Source organism: Carassius auratus, chromosome 5 (genome assembly GCF_003368295.1).
Source record: "Carassius auratus strain Wakin chromosome 5, ASM336829v1, whole genome shotgun sequence".
In the NCBI taxonomy this organism is placed as follows: domain Eukaryota; kingdom Metazoa; phylum Chordata; class Actinopteri; order Cypriniformes; family Cyprinidae; genus Carassius; species Carassius auratus.
The window spans coordinates 9,535,256-9,549,208 of NC_039247.1; the positions used below are offsets into that span (position 1 = coordinate 9,535,256).

Below are 13,953 nucleotides of genomic sequence, written 5' to 3' on the forward strand. Positions count from 1 at the left end.
TGTTAATCAGTTACAACATATACAATGAGTCAAATGTTTTCTAATGGTTGCTGAAGGCCTGTTGTATGAGTTTATAAGTAATTGTATAAATGTTTTCCTCTAGCTTACATTTAGTATATTGACAAACAGACTCACCATGGGCCCTTCAATGCCTTGTTGTCCTCTATTACCTGCTGGACCCTCGGACCCCTGTCCACAAACAAAAACATCTAGGGCATCCATTTCACAAACACACATTTAATTGTACATATTCTACATGTACACAGAAAAAAAGTTTTAAAACTTACCATGTCACCTTTGAGACCCTGTGGACCAGCCTGACCTTGAAGACCCTGTGGAAAAAGCATCCATCAACAATCTTACTTCTGACTGAATGTCACAAAAGACCCACATTTTTACGTGTTTTTAGGCATATATGCATTTCTACAAAAATGAACCTGTGATCCTGGATGACCAGGTGAGCCTCTATTTCCTTCGATCCCTCTCGGCCCCTAGAAGTAACGATCAGAACAGCTTTTGCATGGTTTCCTCCTCTGTGTATTCTCTAAGAACAGACTTCATGAAAAAAATGACACAAAACAATGTTTTATACCTGAGGGCCTTTCCGCCCCACATGGCCAGCAGGTCCAATATCCCCCTGTATAACAGCAAAAGTGTCAATCAACTTCCAATACTTGTACGGGGAATACTCAGACAATGTTGTCTTTCTTTGATAGTTTGTACTGGATTTGGATTATTTACTTGTCCTCTTGTTGTTTCACAAGGAACACTCCTGACATTCTTTCCTCTGTTAAACAAAGAAAAATATTCTGAAGAATGTTGGTAAGAAAAACCAACACTGGTTCTCATTGTCTTAAATTCTATGGGCAAGGAAAATAATGGAAGTCACTGGGAAACAAAACGGTTTGCTTACAAACATTCTTCAAAATATCTTCTTTGATGTCCCATAGTAGAAAGTCATATGGGTTTAGAATAGGGATGCACGATAATATCGGCACAACATCGGTATCGGCCGATAAAAGCTTAAAATGACAATTATCGGTATCGGCCGATATGAATATTTCTGCCGATGAGCCAAACCGATATTCTCCAAGTGAAATAATTGACCTGTTTTTCAGATGTGAATGTCTGTCTACATTTGTAAAATAATAAATCGATGGTAGAATCAGTACAGAAGAGATACATGGATTTCTCTTCAGTAAAATTAAAGTTTAAATATATCAGTATATATTTGTATATATATCGATATCGGTATCGGCATCGGCCAAAATTATTTAGAAAATATCGGCATATCGAATATCGGCCAAAATCCAATATCGTGCATCCCTAGTTTAGAACAACATGAGGGTGAGAAAATGATAACAGAGTTTTCATTTTTGGGTAGACTATCCCTTTAAACAATGAAACTGCAGTACAAATTCAGAAAGGAAGTGTCAATCACTTACTTCTGAGCCATTAACACCTTGTGCACCCACCAATCCTGTAGCACCTGGTGCTCCCTGATAAGACACGAACACATAACCGAGCATTATTAAGCTGGATCCATAAAAAAAATATATATATATATATATTTTAAGTGTCTGTGACTCTTATAAAAATTTGAAAAAAGAAAGTTCTTCAAACTATGTTTCATCCAAGTATAAAAATTATAAATAGGATATAGATTATAACCAAAAAGAAGCTAACTGAATCGAGGACAGTGATTATTTCTTATTAAAAAAAATGGTTTATCAGTGACTCACTACTGTCCCTGGAGGACCACGTTTTCCAACATTTCCTGGATCCCCCTATGAAAACAAAATTCGTTATACTCACTGTCAAGGTGAATGTAAAAATATGTTGCTAAAATAAATTGTGAATTAAATTAATCACCTTAGGACCAGGTGGTCCAGGAATCCCTTGAACACCTTGTAAACCAACTGGTCCCTTTAAAAGAAACAAATAAATAAAAATAAAAGGAAAATATAAGAAACATTTCTTAGGATACTAACACCAGTTACTAGTAAGAATAACAGTTACTAGTAGTTCAAGAATATGAAGTGGTTTACTCACTGGAGGACCAGAAGAGCCAGTAAACCCAATTTCCCCTTTTGAGCCCTATAGGGAAAACAAAGGTATAGCCAATCATAGATTACTTTTTTAGTGGAAGTGTCCCCTTCTGATCACACACACACACACACACTCACGCCATTTCTACTGTATTTACACAGTAGACACAAATAACTACAAATCCTTCAGATGCAGGTTTCTTTACCTTCCGGCCAGTCTGTCCATTGTCTCCTCTGGGGCCAGGAGCACCAGGAAAACCCTGCTCGTGGAGGCAGAAAAACTGCTTTATGTAGATAAGTATATTGTAATCCAGTGTGAGGCAGTTACAGGGGAGTGTATTTCAGAATATTATGTTGCCTCATGGTGTACCTCATCTCCTTTCTCACCAGGGGGCGCTGTTTCACCACTGTAACCATGAGGACCCTTGATCAACAACCAGAAATATAAAACATATGGTTTTCTGCAATGTTCCACAGCTACAATTTATAACGATTTATAAGAATCTAACCAAAAACATTACCATATTTACACTAGGTCCCAACCTGAACTTTTACAACTACTACAAAAGCTACTGTAGACACCCCATGCCCTCAGTCTCACCTGTAGGCCAGAGACACCTGGAGATCCAGTCACCCCATCTGGACCTTTCTCTCCATCTCTTCCTTGAGTCCCTGCTCTGCCTCGAACACCCTTGGGTCCAATGTCACCCTATTATAAATCGCTTGCTTGTAATGAAACAATTAGGTGCTCTAAATAAATCTGCACTAATGTTTAAAGGTATGGGGTCAGTAAGATTTTCTTTTGAAAGAAATGTATACTTCTATTCATCAAAGATGCATTAAATTGATCAAAAGAAATGACTGTTACATTGTTACAACCAAACTCTGTTTCAAATAAATGGTGTTCTTGAACATTACATTCATCAAAAAAAATGTACAAAAAAAAGTATCCGTTTCTACAAATAAAAAAAATTAAGCAGCACAACTGTTATCAAAACTGACAACAATAAGAAATGTTACTTGAGCACCAAATCATATTAGAATGATTTCCGAAGGATCATGTGACACTGAAGACTAGAGAAATGGCTGTAAAATTCAGCTTTGCTATCACAACAATAAATAACATTTTACAACAGTTATTTAAAATAACAATAATTCATAATATTACTGTTTTTCCTGGAGTTTTATCAAATAAATCCAAGTCTGATTAGCATAAGAGAGCGCTTTCAAAAATCAAAAAAAGAAAGACATCGTATTAACCCCAAACTTTTTAACAGTAGTGTACCTCATACTAACATTTAACTGTTGTTAAAGATACAATTGAACTCTCATGGCTATCACTAACACACCCACATACACACACACAAAAACAGAGATACTGTAATGAATAGGTACCATTTCGCCTCTTCGCCCTGGTGGTCCTGTCTGACCTGGGTCTCCAGGTAACCCCTTCAGAAATAAAACAAAGAACAGTACTATATACCAACATGCTAAACAGAAAGACACTCAAATCTAATCTGTTTGTAACATCATTTCATCTTGTGCCATATTATGGTAAACCGTATGAGTCAGAGATGCACAATGACCCTAAATTCTTTCATACTCTGCAGCACAGGTTTTGCACGAATTCAGTCTGCGTTAAAGATGTTCTGTATGTTTGATCGTGTACTCACAGGTAAACCTGGTCTCCCCATCTCACCCATTGGTCCAGGGTGTCCTGTCTGTCTCTGCAGGACATCAGAGAGAAAGGGTTTAGCGAGAGAGACCACATGCATATATCTCAATGATGTTTTGTAATTTATTCTACTTTCATATACTTACTGGCCATCCAGCAGCCAGCAACTGGTAATATGATGTTCTCTACAAAACCAACACATAGTATGTCACATAACATTAACTGTATCACAACATTGTGGTTGTTCACTAAAATAAAACTTTTAAAAATAGGTTAAACTTAAAAATGAAAATTTGAAATATTGCCTAGCCAACTAACTGAAATAAAATAAGTTTTAAGTTGAAATAATACATTTATTAAAATCGAAATAAAAATAAATAAAAAATAAATTGAAATAGAAATGACAAAAGAATATAACAAAATTACTAAAACTAAAATAAAAATAAAAATGAACACTGAAAATGTAAAAATAAAAGTCAATTCAAAATATTAATAAATACTATAATAGTACAAAAGAAAAAATAATACCAAAACAATGCTTATATATATGCTTATATTATATATATATTAAATGAACTTATTTTATTGTTTTGTGACTGTTTAGGCTGACTATTTTATTGTTTTACTATTATTTTATTGTTTTGTGACTGTTTAGGCTGTCTCATTTGACTCATTCACTCCCACATGTGGCATTTACTATGTAACAAATATTAAATGAGCAAAGAAACAAGTGCTTTCAGACCCAGCATATGCATGAATGCATAAATACAATTCAGGCCGCATACAAGAGATGATTAGAAATTTTGTACCTGACTGGAATCAAACTTAATGTCTGTATGTTTCAATGCATCTCTATAAGAAACGCAAACTAGGGTGTGTTGAAAGGCATCTCTCCTGTTCAAATAGAGGAGAAGAACTGAGGGACAGTGTACGCTGTCTCTGCAGTGTGGGCTGGAAAAGCTGAGGCCTTGAACCCACATAGACACACAGTCTCTGTCACGCTGTTATTAAATCACCCAGGCCGCCTCCGCTTTATACAACATTTGTCTTGGCACACGCTCAATTTGGCAACAGGGCAGAGTTCGGCTCACTGCTGATCCAGTGAAGGTGAGTTTAAGAGAAGTTGGGGAATTGGACCTCCCAGTGCACTTGCCTTCCGCATGTCCCACTGGAACAGAGGGATCTAAACATCTGTCAAAACCTCCTCACAACACTGCAACCATTATACAGAGTGCAACCTGGGTAAACAGCAAGGCACCATCAACACAAACAATGTCTGTAAGTATTCAGTCTACAGTATTTCAAAGACAAATCTCCCATAATCACCACAGAACACACAGAGAATCAGTCTCATTCAGCCACATCCATCTAAACATGAAATATGCACAAGGGTCAAATTATATAAATCTAAGATGAAACAGATGGAAAACGGTGGAAGGCCTGGAGACGACCATTAAAAGCCTTAAAATTTAAAGTTAACACTTTGTGCTGTTGTAGGAATTTAATGATTTAAACATTTTCTTTAAAATTTTTTCCCTTTTATTCTAAGCCTTTTTTATCATTGATCATAGTGACAAAAATCTAAGAAAAAACTCTAGAAATATTTAAACATAATTTATTTATTTATTAAATAAATTGACATCATGTAGTGAAGTTTTATATGGAAAATAAATTGACTTAATTTCCCAAAAGAATAGACAAATTATAAAATTACACCATACGAAATCTGATCTTCCATATTGAAGCACTTAACTTCTATGACAAACTTTTTCCACATAAATTATCAAATCAAATCGAATCAAATCATCCCTCAAGTGAAGGTATTTCAAATGGTGAAACCTGTGGGGCAGCACAATTAGTGTAAATAAAGTCTCACTCTTTAAAAGGATACTCTACCCCAAAATAAAAATTTTGTCATTATTAACTTACCCCTATTTCATTTCAAAACCTGTAAAAGCTTTGTTCATCAACACAATTTAAGATATTTTGGATGAAAACCAGGAGGTTTGTGACTGTCCCATAGACTGACAAGTAAAATACACTGTCAAGGTCCATGAAAGTATGAAAGGCCTCCTCAGAATAGTCCATCTGCCATCAGTGGTTCAACCGTAACATTATGAAGTGACGAGAATACTTTTTGTACGATAATAAAACAAAAAATAACGACTTTATTCAACAATTTGCCTCCTCTGTGTCTCTCCACATCACCGTAGCACCATTTTGGAGAATCTGAGCTGATCGCAGGCAGCGTACGCTCTTCTGTGTCAGCCACACTGCACAGATGTGCGGTCTTCTTTCAAATCAAAGAGTAAATATATCTAGAAAATGTACTATTTTGTCCAACACATCTTAAATTGTGTTCCAAATATGAACAAAGCTTTTACGGGTTTGGAACGACATGGGGGTAAGTGATTAATGACCAAATTTTCATTGGGGTTCAGTATCCCTTTAGGAAATGTACAACTCCCTCACCTACCACCCATGGCTCAATATACACACACGTCTCCTCTTTGGAAGACTAAACTCCTCCATCATGTACGAGGAGTCTGAAATTGATGAAAAAACTGCATCTGGAGATTCTCCACAAAAAAATGTATTGTTGCCACTGCATTATAATAAGCAGATATGATCAATAATTTTCTACATGGAGGCCAAAACTGAGTTTCACAATTACACTTAAATATATGTTAAAAAAATAGAGAGTCACAAATAGACAGATTACGAGGTCTGGCAGGAACATACAAAGCCTGGTTCATCCAGCAGTTTGAAAAACACACGGGGCGATGGCTCACTGCACCACATTCATGTTTGCAAGAGATGGGCAGGACGATCGACTAATTTATCTAGATTCATCCAATTCTTGCCAGTTTTGTTCATTTAAACTGTGGTACATGACTTCTGTTGCTTTATCAGACTACAAACAGTGAAGCCTAACCTATAAAAGATTCTCCAGTTAAAAAAATTCTCCAGAATATGGTGTATTAAGGCCTACCCTAAATGCAGCCCAATCCTCCTCTGTGTTCCTCCAAAGGTAGAGGACTGGGAGTCCTGATGGACCTGGAGGTCCTGGTATGCCCCTTGGTCCATCTGCTCCTCGGACTCCTTGAGAACCCTGGTAGGACATATAGGTACAAATCAGTGTGATGCCATCCTCGCAGAACAATGTAATGAGTTGTATAAAATGTCAATTCCTCACCTTATCACCATTGTATCCAATATAGCCCCTTTTCCCTGCACACCCCTGTGCAAACAACAAATGCAATCTTGAACTGAGGGTCCTGCATATGAAGTAACTTTATGGGACTTTGGCATTCATGAAAAGGATTTCATCACAACAAAGTTTGAGGTTACTGTCATTAACCATCATTCTTAATTTTATAAGACTGTTTACCATGATCAAATATAAGCATGGAAATCATGACACAGCAGAAGCAAACAATGTCCATAAGACTCACGAGTCAATTAATATTTATAGGACCATGCCCTTTTTAAACTTATGTATAGTACGTAATGTGACACTCTTAGACATGCCAATTTGTAGAGAGCTACCAAACCGCAAAGTGCACATTTAGAACTAAAGCCTTATATTTGATTTCATACTGGAAGGCTATCATTCAGAAAAGGGCAGATGTAGTAATATATGGTTAGAGATGTGAAACATGGTGAAAGGAATGCTTGTCCATACTCCATTAAAAGATGAAAAGATTACATAACGTTCAGATTTCGGCAATGACTCATTTCGAAATATGACCAAAAGACATTAAATATTTTTAATTTGCACTAACATCATAGCTACTTGTTTTAGTTACAGTTTTACTCCTAAGCCTGAAATGGTGAAGTTTTTTTCATACAGGAATACTTGACTCTGATTGGTCAAAGTGCAACATTCCTACAAAATATTCCATGGGAGAAGGATGAAGCATTTCCCAACACAGATTTTGCATAGGGTTTGTTTTTCATGCAAATTTGCCATGTTGACCAACAGAATGATGCTTGGTTTGATAGCTTCATGAATCACTACACTATTGACACGGGACAGTGCAAATTCCACTAATGTGACCATTCCTCTAGTCTGCTACCAAATGAAAATGGCACGTGTATAGAGTCATACTGTACAAACACAACTGTGTCCCAGTCACTGAATGTAGTAAAAATGACTAATGTAATTTTTTGCTGCAATTTTCATCTCATTGCTTGGCCAATAGTTTACATTCAAATGGATAATTTTTTAGGAATATACATGTAAAATTATAAAATGTCAACCCTTAAATTAACCCATTTAATTAATTTGATTAATGTAGTTATTTCTATATATTATCCAACTGTAAATAAATTCACCACTATAATAAGGTTTTTTGGTTCCAGATTCCAATTTGCACATATTACAGCTAGAAAATCATGGAAAACGTGATTTCAACAGGATGTTAGTTGTGGTAACTCACTCTTTTGCCTGGTGGTCCAACAGGTCCTGGAGGTCCACTGAGGAGCTGGTATCTCCTTCCATCCATGCCTAATATAACATCACCATGTTTGAAAGCAACTCTTTTCTTGCTTGAGTGCTTGTAGTCAGCTTGTCCACTGCCTACAAGTGATTCATATCCTTTTTTTGAGTGAAGACTGACCAAAGGCTTTTTAACTACATCGAAGCTCTTTGAAGGAAGTAAGACACCTTCTTCAGTCAGCTGGTTTAACTCAGGATGGACTGTAGGCCTGACAAGATCCTTTTGACCAGCTGATGTCTTCACATTCAAAATAGAATCCAGGCCAGCAATGTCCCTAGAGGGCTTCAAAGGGAGCCGCTCAAAACGGCCTTCATCCATATCTGTTTTCAGTTTTTTAGAGGAGAAGTTCTCCTCTGATGATTCCAAGGTGGTGGACTGGATCTTTTTGTTACTGGTGTCCTTATACCTGCTATGTGTGCTGATGGCGGGAGACGTGAGAAGGTCAGACTCATCCACCACCACAAAGCCACGAAGTGAATTCTTTGAAGTTCTGTTCAGATAAGACGAAATTTCCCTTTTACTATGAAGATCTTCAATCTTAGAAGAGACACTGGAGTTCTGGAAGAGAGAAAAATAAGAGATGGACTGTGAGGAAATGTTTGCATGGCAATCAAGATACATTAACAAAATGCTAAGGGGATAATCCATTAAATATTCCAGTGCAAAAACACATCATACTCAATCATCTGCAATCCAATTTAACCGGGTACAATGCTGAACTGTGGGTATTTAAATCATTTCATTATTATTCCTTACAGCACGAAGTGTTTGCACACTATTCACTGAAGTCAGTACTACTTATTCATATAATGATTGCATTATTAATTTCCAGATAATAACCAAATCAGTTACCTTAAAAATTAAAGTGCATATTGCACAAAGCAGAAAAATTACTAGTTGCGATAAGGTAATGGCCTACATGTGATTCTGAGCTCAGAGACCCAGAGGCTCCATCCTACTGTCTTCTTCTCTTTCCCTAACAAAAAGCTACAGAGAAAGAGCAGTCAGGCACTTAACACTGTAAGGCAGCTGCCTCAGATGAGAGGGACACTTGATCCTCTCAAGGGTGACACAGCTGCCCAAATAATTGTTTTACCCTCCTCAGCGCTACAGGTTACATCTTTGGCTAGGACTGTACCGAACACTGGTACAACTCCTGTGAGAGAAGCATGGAGCAGAATCAGATGCTACAAGACACTTTACTTTACTTTACTTACTTTATTACTTTACTTTATTGGTTTATAGTAATGTGGACAACCTCTTTTAATCAAAAGAGCAGCTTTAGCCTCTACGGCTAATTTCCAGCTGTAGTCCCCAGCCAGTTATTAATTGGCATACATCAATAAATAAAGTAAAATAAAGTAAAGTAAAGTAAAGTAAAGTAAAGTTATTTGAACAGTCACAAAAATGGCTCCAAAAAGTGAAGCTAGTTCTGAGAAAACTTCAGCATCGTTAGCAGTTGCCACTTCCACTTTCACTCTCCTCTCCACTACACTGTCATTTGTGGTTTACCTTCATTTATTTATATTCTGTCTAACGATGACATTTCTGGTTAGATGCAGTTTCAACAGTTCTGTACATACTTGACAATGACAATAAATCAGTTTCAAACTGAAACTCTATAATGCGAAATCTCTAAAACTGAAAGTGATTGAGACATCAATACCAGGACTTCCAGTGAGAAGCTCTTAACTACTAACGCAGTCTGGAGGTTTACAAATAAATATCAGAAAAGAGACAAATGATAAAGCACAATGTCAGGGTTTGTAACTCAAGGCCCAAGGCAGGATATTATCAGTATTCATCTTGGCTGACCCAACAGTGAATAATGAAGAGAGATGCCATAAATCATGGTTAAGACACAGGTATGAGGGAAATCCTTGCAGGTAATTTGTTGGTGGACCCAGCTGGGCAAACCTGACACTCCCATTAAGAAAATTACATGGAAAATTTTTGTGGATCACCAGAAATGAAATCAGTGTGCAACTGGTAAAGAAGAAGAAAACTAGACAGTATACAGTTTACTTGGCTACTAATCACCTCAGCACCTCGGGTCAATAGATTATCTGGACCAAAACACCCACTGAACATGTTGTTCACCTCCTATTTTACTGGTGTCTTACAATTTCCTTAAACTCCATTCAAACTAGTCCATTTACCCTCTTAGTTTATCCCTGTTCAGCAAGTGAACATGTTCATAGGAAGGTATCCATTGCTGATTTATGAACAATGAGACAAGGAGCTCTAACTCACCTCTTTAAACTCTATACAGTGTGATAATATCATACATTTACACTTTTTGTCTTTAGAATAAATAAGCCAATTATTATATAAAACACAGATCATAAAACAACTTTGAATATATAAAAATATAATTTGTTTTACATGATATGTGCACTAAACATCCAAACAAAATCTGACCATCTAATAATGAATAATGAAATGAAGCTCAATTAAAAAAAAAAGACATTTATTTGTTTCCTACCATGGCTTTCCATTTGCCCTCGACATGCAATCCAAGCAAAAGCAGATCTAGTACAAGGTAGCATCCCATACAGACGCAGCACACCATGACTGCTGGAGATACACACTGCACCACAGTCTCTGTATCCCTGCTAAAGATCCCAGACAGTGTAAGCTTTCTCCAAGTGCCCTCCCAGAGAGAGAACCTCCCAGACACAGGAGCTGTGCCCAGGCTTCACACACTCAAGCCTTCAGTTAGCCATTAGGATGATATAAAAAGTGCAATAGCCACTTGTCCTATTTGAATTATGTCTGCAGAACAAAATGGGCTATTAGTTTATCTTGAGGGTGACAGAGGATATACACCAATGTTCAAAAGTCTAGGGTCAGTAAGATTTTTATTTATCTACTTATTTTGAAATTATTATTCTGAATTTATTTGATCAAAATACATTTAAAGGGGTCATATGATGCGATTTAACATTTTTCTTTCTCTTTGGAGTGTTACAAGCTCTTGGTGCATAAAGAAGATCTGTAAAGTTGCAAAGACTAAAGACTCATATCCAAAGAGATATTATTTTTTCAATCACAACGCATTGGGTAGCTGGCAAATCAGAGCACACCATTAAAGTGCAAACATCATAATTACATGCCTAATCTTTATGAGGCCAGAATAAATGGATGATAGACAAACATTTCCAGGAACATTTCCATGCTGCGCTGATGGACATGTGCAGAACTCCCACAGTTTATCTGCATCTATATTTATCTACATTTACTTCATACAGCAATGATCAAGAGTTAACACAAAAGTAAATCTAAGATTATATCTGCCACAATTCTCAAATGCTGCTCACCAATGACCTGCTGTTTAAGGGAGGACGGTATTTTGTCAAGTGTGGCAGTACAGTCCTCCAGTAGTTCATTAAACTCTGGTTAGCTGATAACGGACAACATTATGTATAGTCATCCTTAATTATGCTTCAAACGAAACCATATCCAGATGCAGGGGTAAGCTCTGCACCATCTCTGATAAATGGGTGGTAGAGGAATTCCTGCCACTTCCTGGGGGAAGATGATCTTGATCTTTAGCAGTTCATGGTTAAGTAATACAACTGTTTTCTTTGTGCCATTTGTAGTGTGTGAAACCATCAAAGAACACTGTTGTTGTCTCACTTCCTATAGGCTATAGTGGGACAAATGAGCTTTTGGAGACTTGCTTCACCTGTAATCATGACAAGTGCTGATCATTATGGTATGTTTTGTGACATCAGCTATTTCAGATCACTTTAAAAAAATGTTCAGAACAGTGAATCCTGAATATTAATCTCAATAATTTAAAGTAATATGTACAAAATGTTAATGAGTTTTCAATTAATATCTATTCTTTTTACTCTCTGATCATAGAACAAATATTATATTTCCTCCTCTCATGCCTTTGATTTTATTTAGATTTGTCATTCTAAACACTCAAAAGTTTCCATTAGGAGTGCATTGATATCAAAACTGTAGCTCATACTGAAAACCAATAATTATATGTAATGGCTGGTAACTAAAATAGCCAGTATTAAAATTATGTCCAGTATTATTACAATCAAAATTACAATCAATCATTTAAAAAGAAACAAGTAATTTTAGACATTGCTCAGAATGCATAGTATGAAGATTTTTACCTAGAAATAGGCAATTAATTCATAAAATGTGGCCACTAATTACTAAATTGTGGGAACAAATTCTTAAATTCTTATTTTTTTCCTGCATGTCAAATGTAGGGCTCAATAACTCTATACTTTACACAGTCACTCTAGCAACCTTATTAATGGCAATGTCATTGTTTCTGCATGTACTGTATGTACATTTTTGTATATACCAGTATTGTCTATTGTATTCTGTCTTGCCTATTGTCTGTGGAGAACTTATTTTTCTGAGAAGAGAGATTTTCATAGATTTTCATTCTTTGTTTATGGAACTCTTACATGACAACAACTTAACGACTAAAATTAAATATTAAATGCTGACAGACACCTATACATAAAAAATGCTTTATGATATGTTCTATCATACTGAATCATATGATATATTGTACATCCATAGTTTACATGAATTAGAGAGGACTGTGGATGAAGCTACAATCACAGCCAACAATGCAGACAGTGTCTAGCAAAATACTAGGTATGTGCAATCCTGAAACCCAAGTTTGTGAGGTGCAGTCTTTAACAATCAATTCATAATATATGTAACATATCAGCCCAGGAAACTTCTAAAAGTATGCCCTGCAGTGCAAAGAGCTCACTTAAAGTGCAAAGCAATATAGGTGTCTAATGACTTTCCAGGCGATTTGCAAGCTTTGGAGCCATTCCTAGGACGTACTAGCAAACTCTCAGGCTGCCCTTACTTACTCTATAGACAGGGTGTTTATCAAACACAGCCCCACTGTCTCAGCTCCGTGCTGAAATGAGACAGTTCCCGTGATGATCATTTATCATCACCCTCCCCATGTAGGAAAATACTGTAACAGCTTTATGAGGACAAATGAGAAGTCCCAGTGATCCCTTCTTCCCCATTTATTCAATTTCCTGACCTCTAAAATCCATCTCTCTCCTCCAGCTGAGGTTCATTCTCTCCACGTTGTACTCAGGCTTTGTCCATTCATAGCGGGAATTGATGAGAAAGCTGCTGCTGTTGAACCAGCTGAGGATGACAAAGGGCTCTGTAGGATGAATGGAGGCAAACAAGATGTCAGTAAAACACATTACGTTCAGTGTGGAAAGATTTTAATGACATGAAATGTGAAGTGTGTCAGTTCTGTGCCAATATTGCAAAATTGGTCAGAAAACAGACTGCCCTGCCTCAAACTCACATCACTGGTTTAGTCAATGTTGCAGCGTCCGGAGCAGTGATATGCTGCATCTCAATATGCCTACTTATACTACACCCTAAGTGTGTACTGTTTTGGTGAGGAAAAAGCACGGACTTTTGAGTGTGTAATAGAAGAGTAGACAAGCTTTGGGACATACGATCAAAAAAAGTGACATGACATTCAGCCAAGTATGGTGACCCATACTCAGAATTCGTGCTCTGCAATTAACCCATCCAAAGTGCAGACACACAGAGCAGTGAACACACACACACACACACTGTGAACACTCACCTAGAATGGTGGGCAGCTATTTATACTTCGGCACCTGGGGAGCAGTTGGGGGTTCAGTGCCTTGCTCAAGGGCACCTTAGTCGTGATATTGCCGGCCAGGGCCTCGAACCCACA

At 37.0% G+C, this 13,953-nt stretch overlaps 2 protein-coding genes across 3 annotated transcripts in view; both read right to left on the reverse strand.

The window, feature by feature from the left end:
- Positions 1-379, reverse strand: part of LOC113074164 (collagen alpha-1(III) chain-like) — a 17,567-nt gene extending 17,188 nt beyond the window's left edge. Inside the window, exons 1-2 of one of the 2 annotated variants that reach the window (XR_003280602.1) lie at positions 288-379; positions 136-189 (exon numbers count right to left, since the gene is read on the reverse strand). Coding sequence is in view for 1 of the 2 variants with exons in the window: in XM_026246921.1 (XP_026102706.1) it covers positions 136-189; positions 288-347 (114 nt within the window). In the remaining variant the exon portion in view is untranslated. The remainder of the gene's footprint in view (positions 1-135; positions 190-287) is intronic. The other variant, XM_026246921.1, reaches the window with a different exon arrangement.
- LOC113087468 (collagen alpha-1(XXIV) chain-like) lies at positions 328-13,441 on the reverse strand. The gene is made up of 18 exons (XM_026255591.1): positions 13,270-13,441; positions 9,322-9,381; positions 9,185-9,201; positions 8,166-8,783; positions 6,920-6,964; positions 6,716-6,835; positions 3,870-3,908; positions 3,722-3,775; positions 3,444-3,497; positions 2,650-2,757; positions 2,419-2,472; positions 2,255-2,308; positions 2,053-2,097; positions 1,873-1,926; positions 1,743-1,787; positions 1,446-1,499; positions 593-637; positions 328-491 (listed from the first exon to the last, which is right to left on the reverse strand). The coding sequence occupies exons 1-18, from the start codon at positions 13,439-13,441 to the stop codon at positions 396-398; spliced, it is 1,734 nt and encodes a 577-aa protein (XP_026111376.1). The 3' UTR covers positions 328-395.
- Between the last annotated feature and the right edge of the window lie 512 nt (positions 13,442-13,953).

Excerpts from the sequence above, each read along its gene's own strand:
- LOC113087468 (XM_026255591.1), bottom strand. The coding sequence starts at position 13,441 with ATGTGTTTTACTGACATCTTGTTTGCCTCCATTCATCCTACAGAGCCC. Across the intron at positions 2,309-2,418 it reads CTGGTGAGAAAGGAGATGAG|GGTTTTCCTGGTGCTCCTGG; the intron begins GTACACCATGAG and ends CTCCACGAGCAG. Across the intron at positions 492-592 it reads TGGGGCGGAAAGGCCCTCAG|GGGCCGAGAGGGATCGAAGG; the intron begins GTATAAAACATT and ends CGTTACTTCTAG.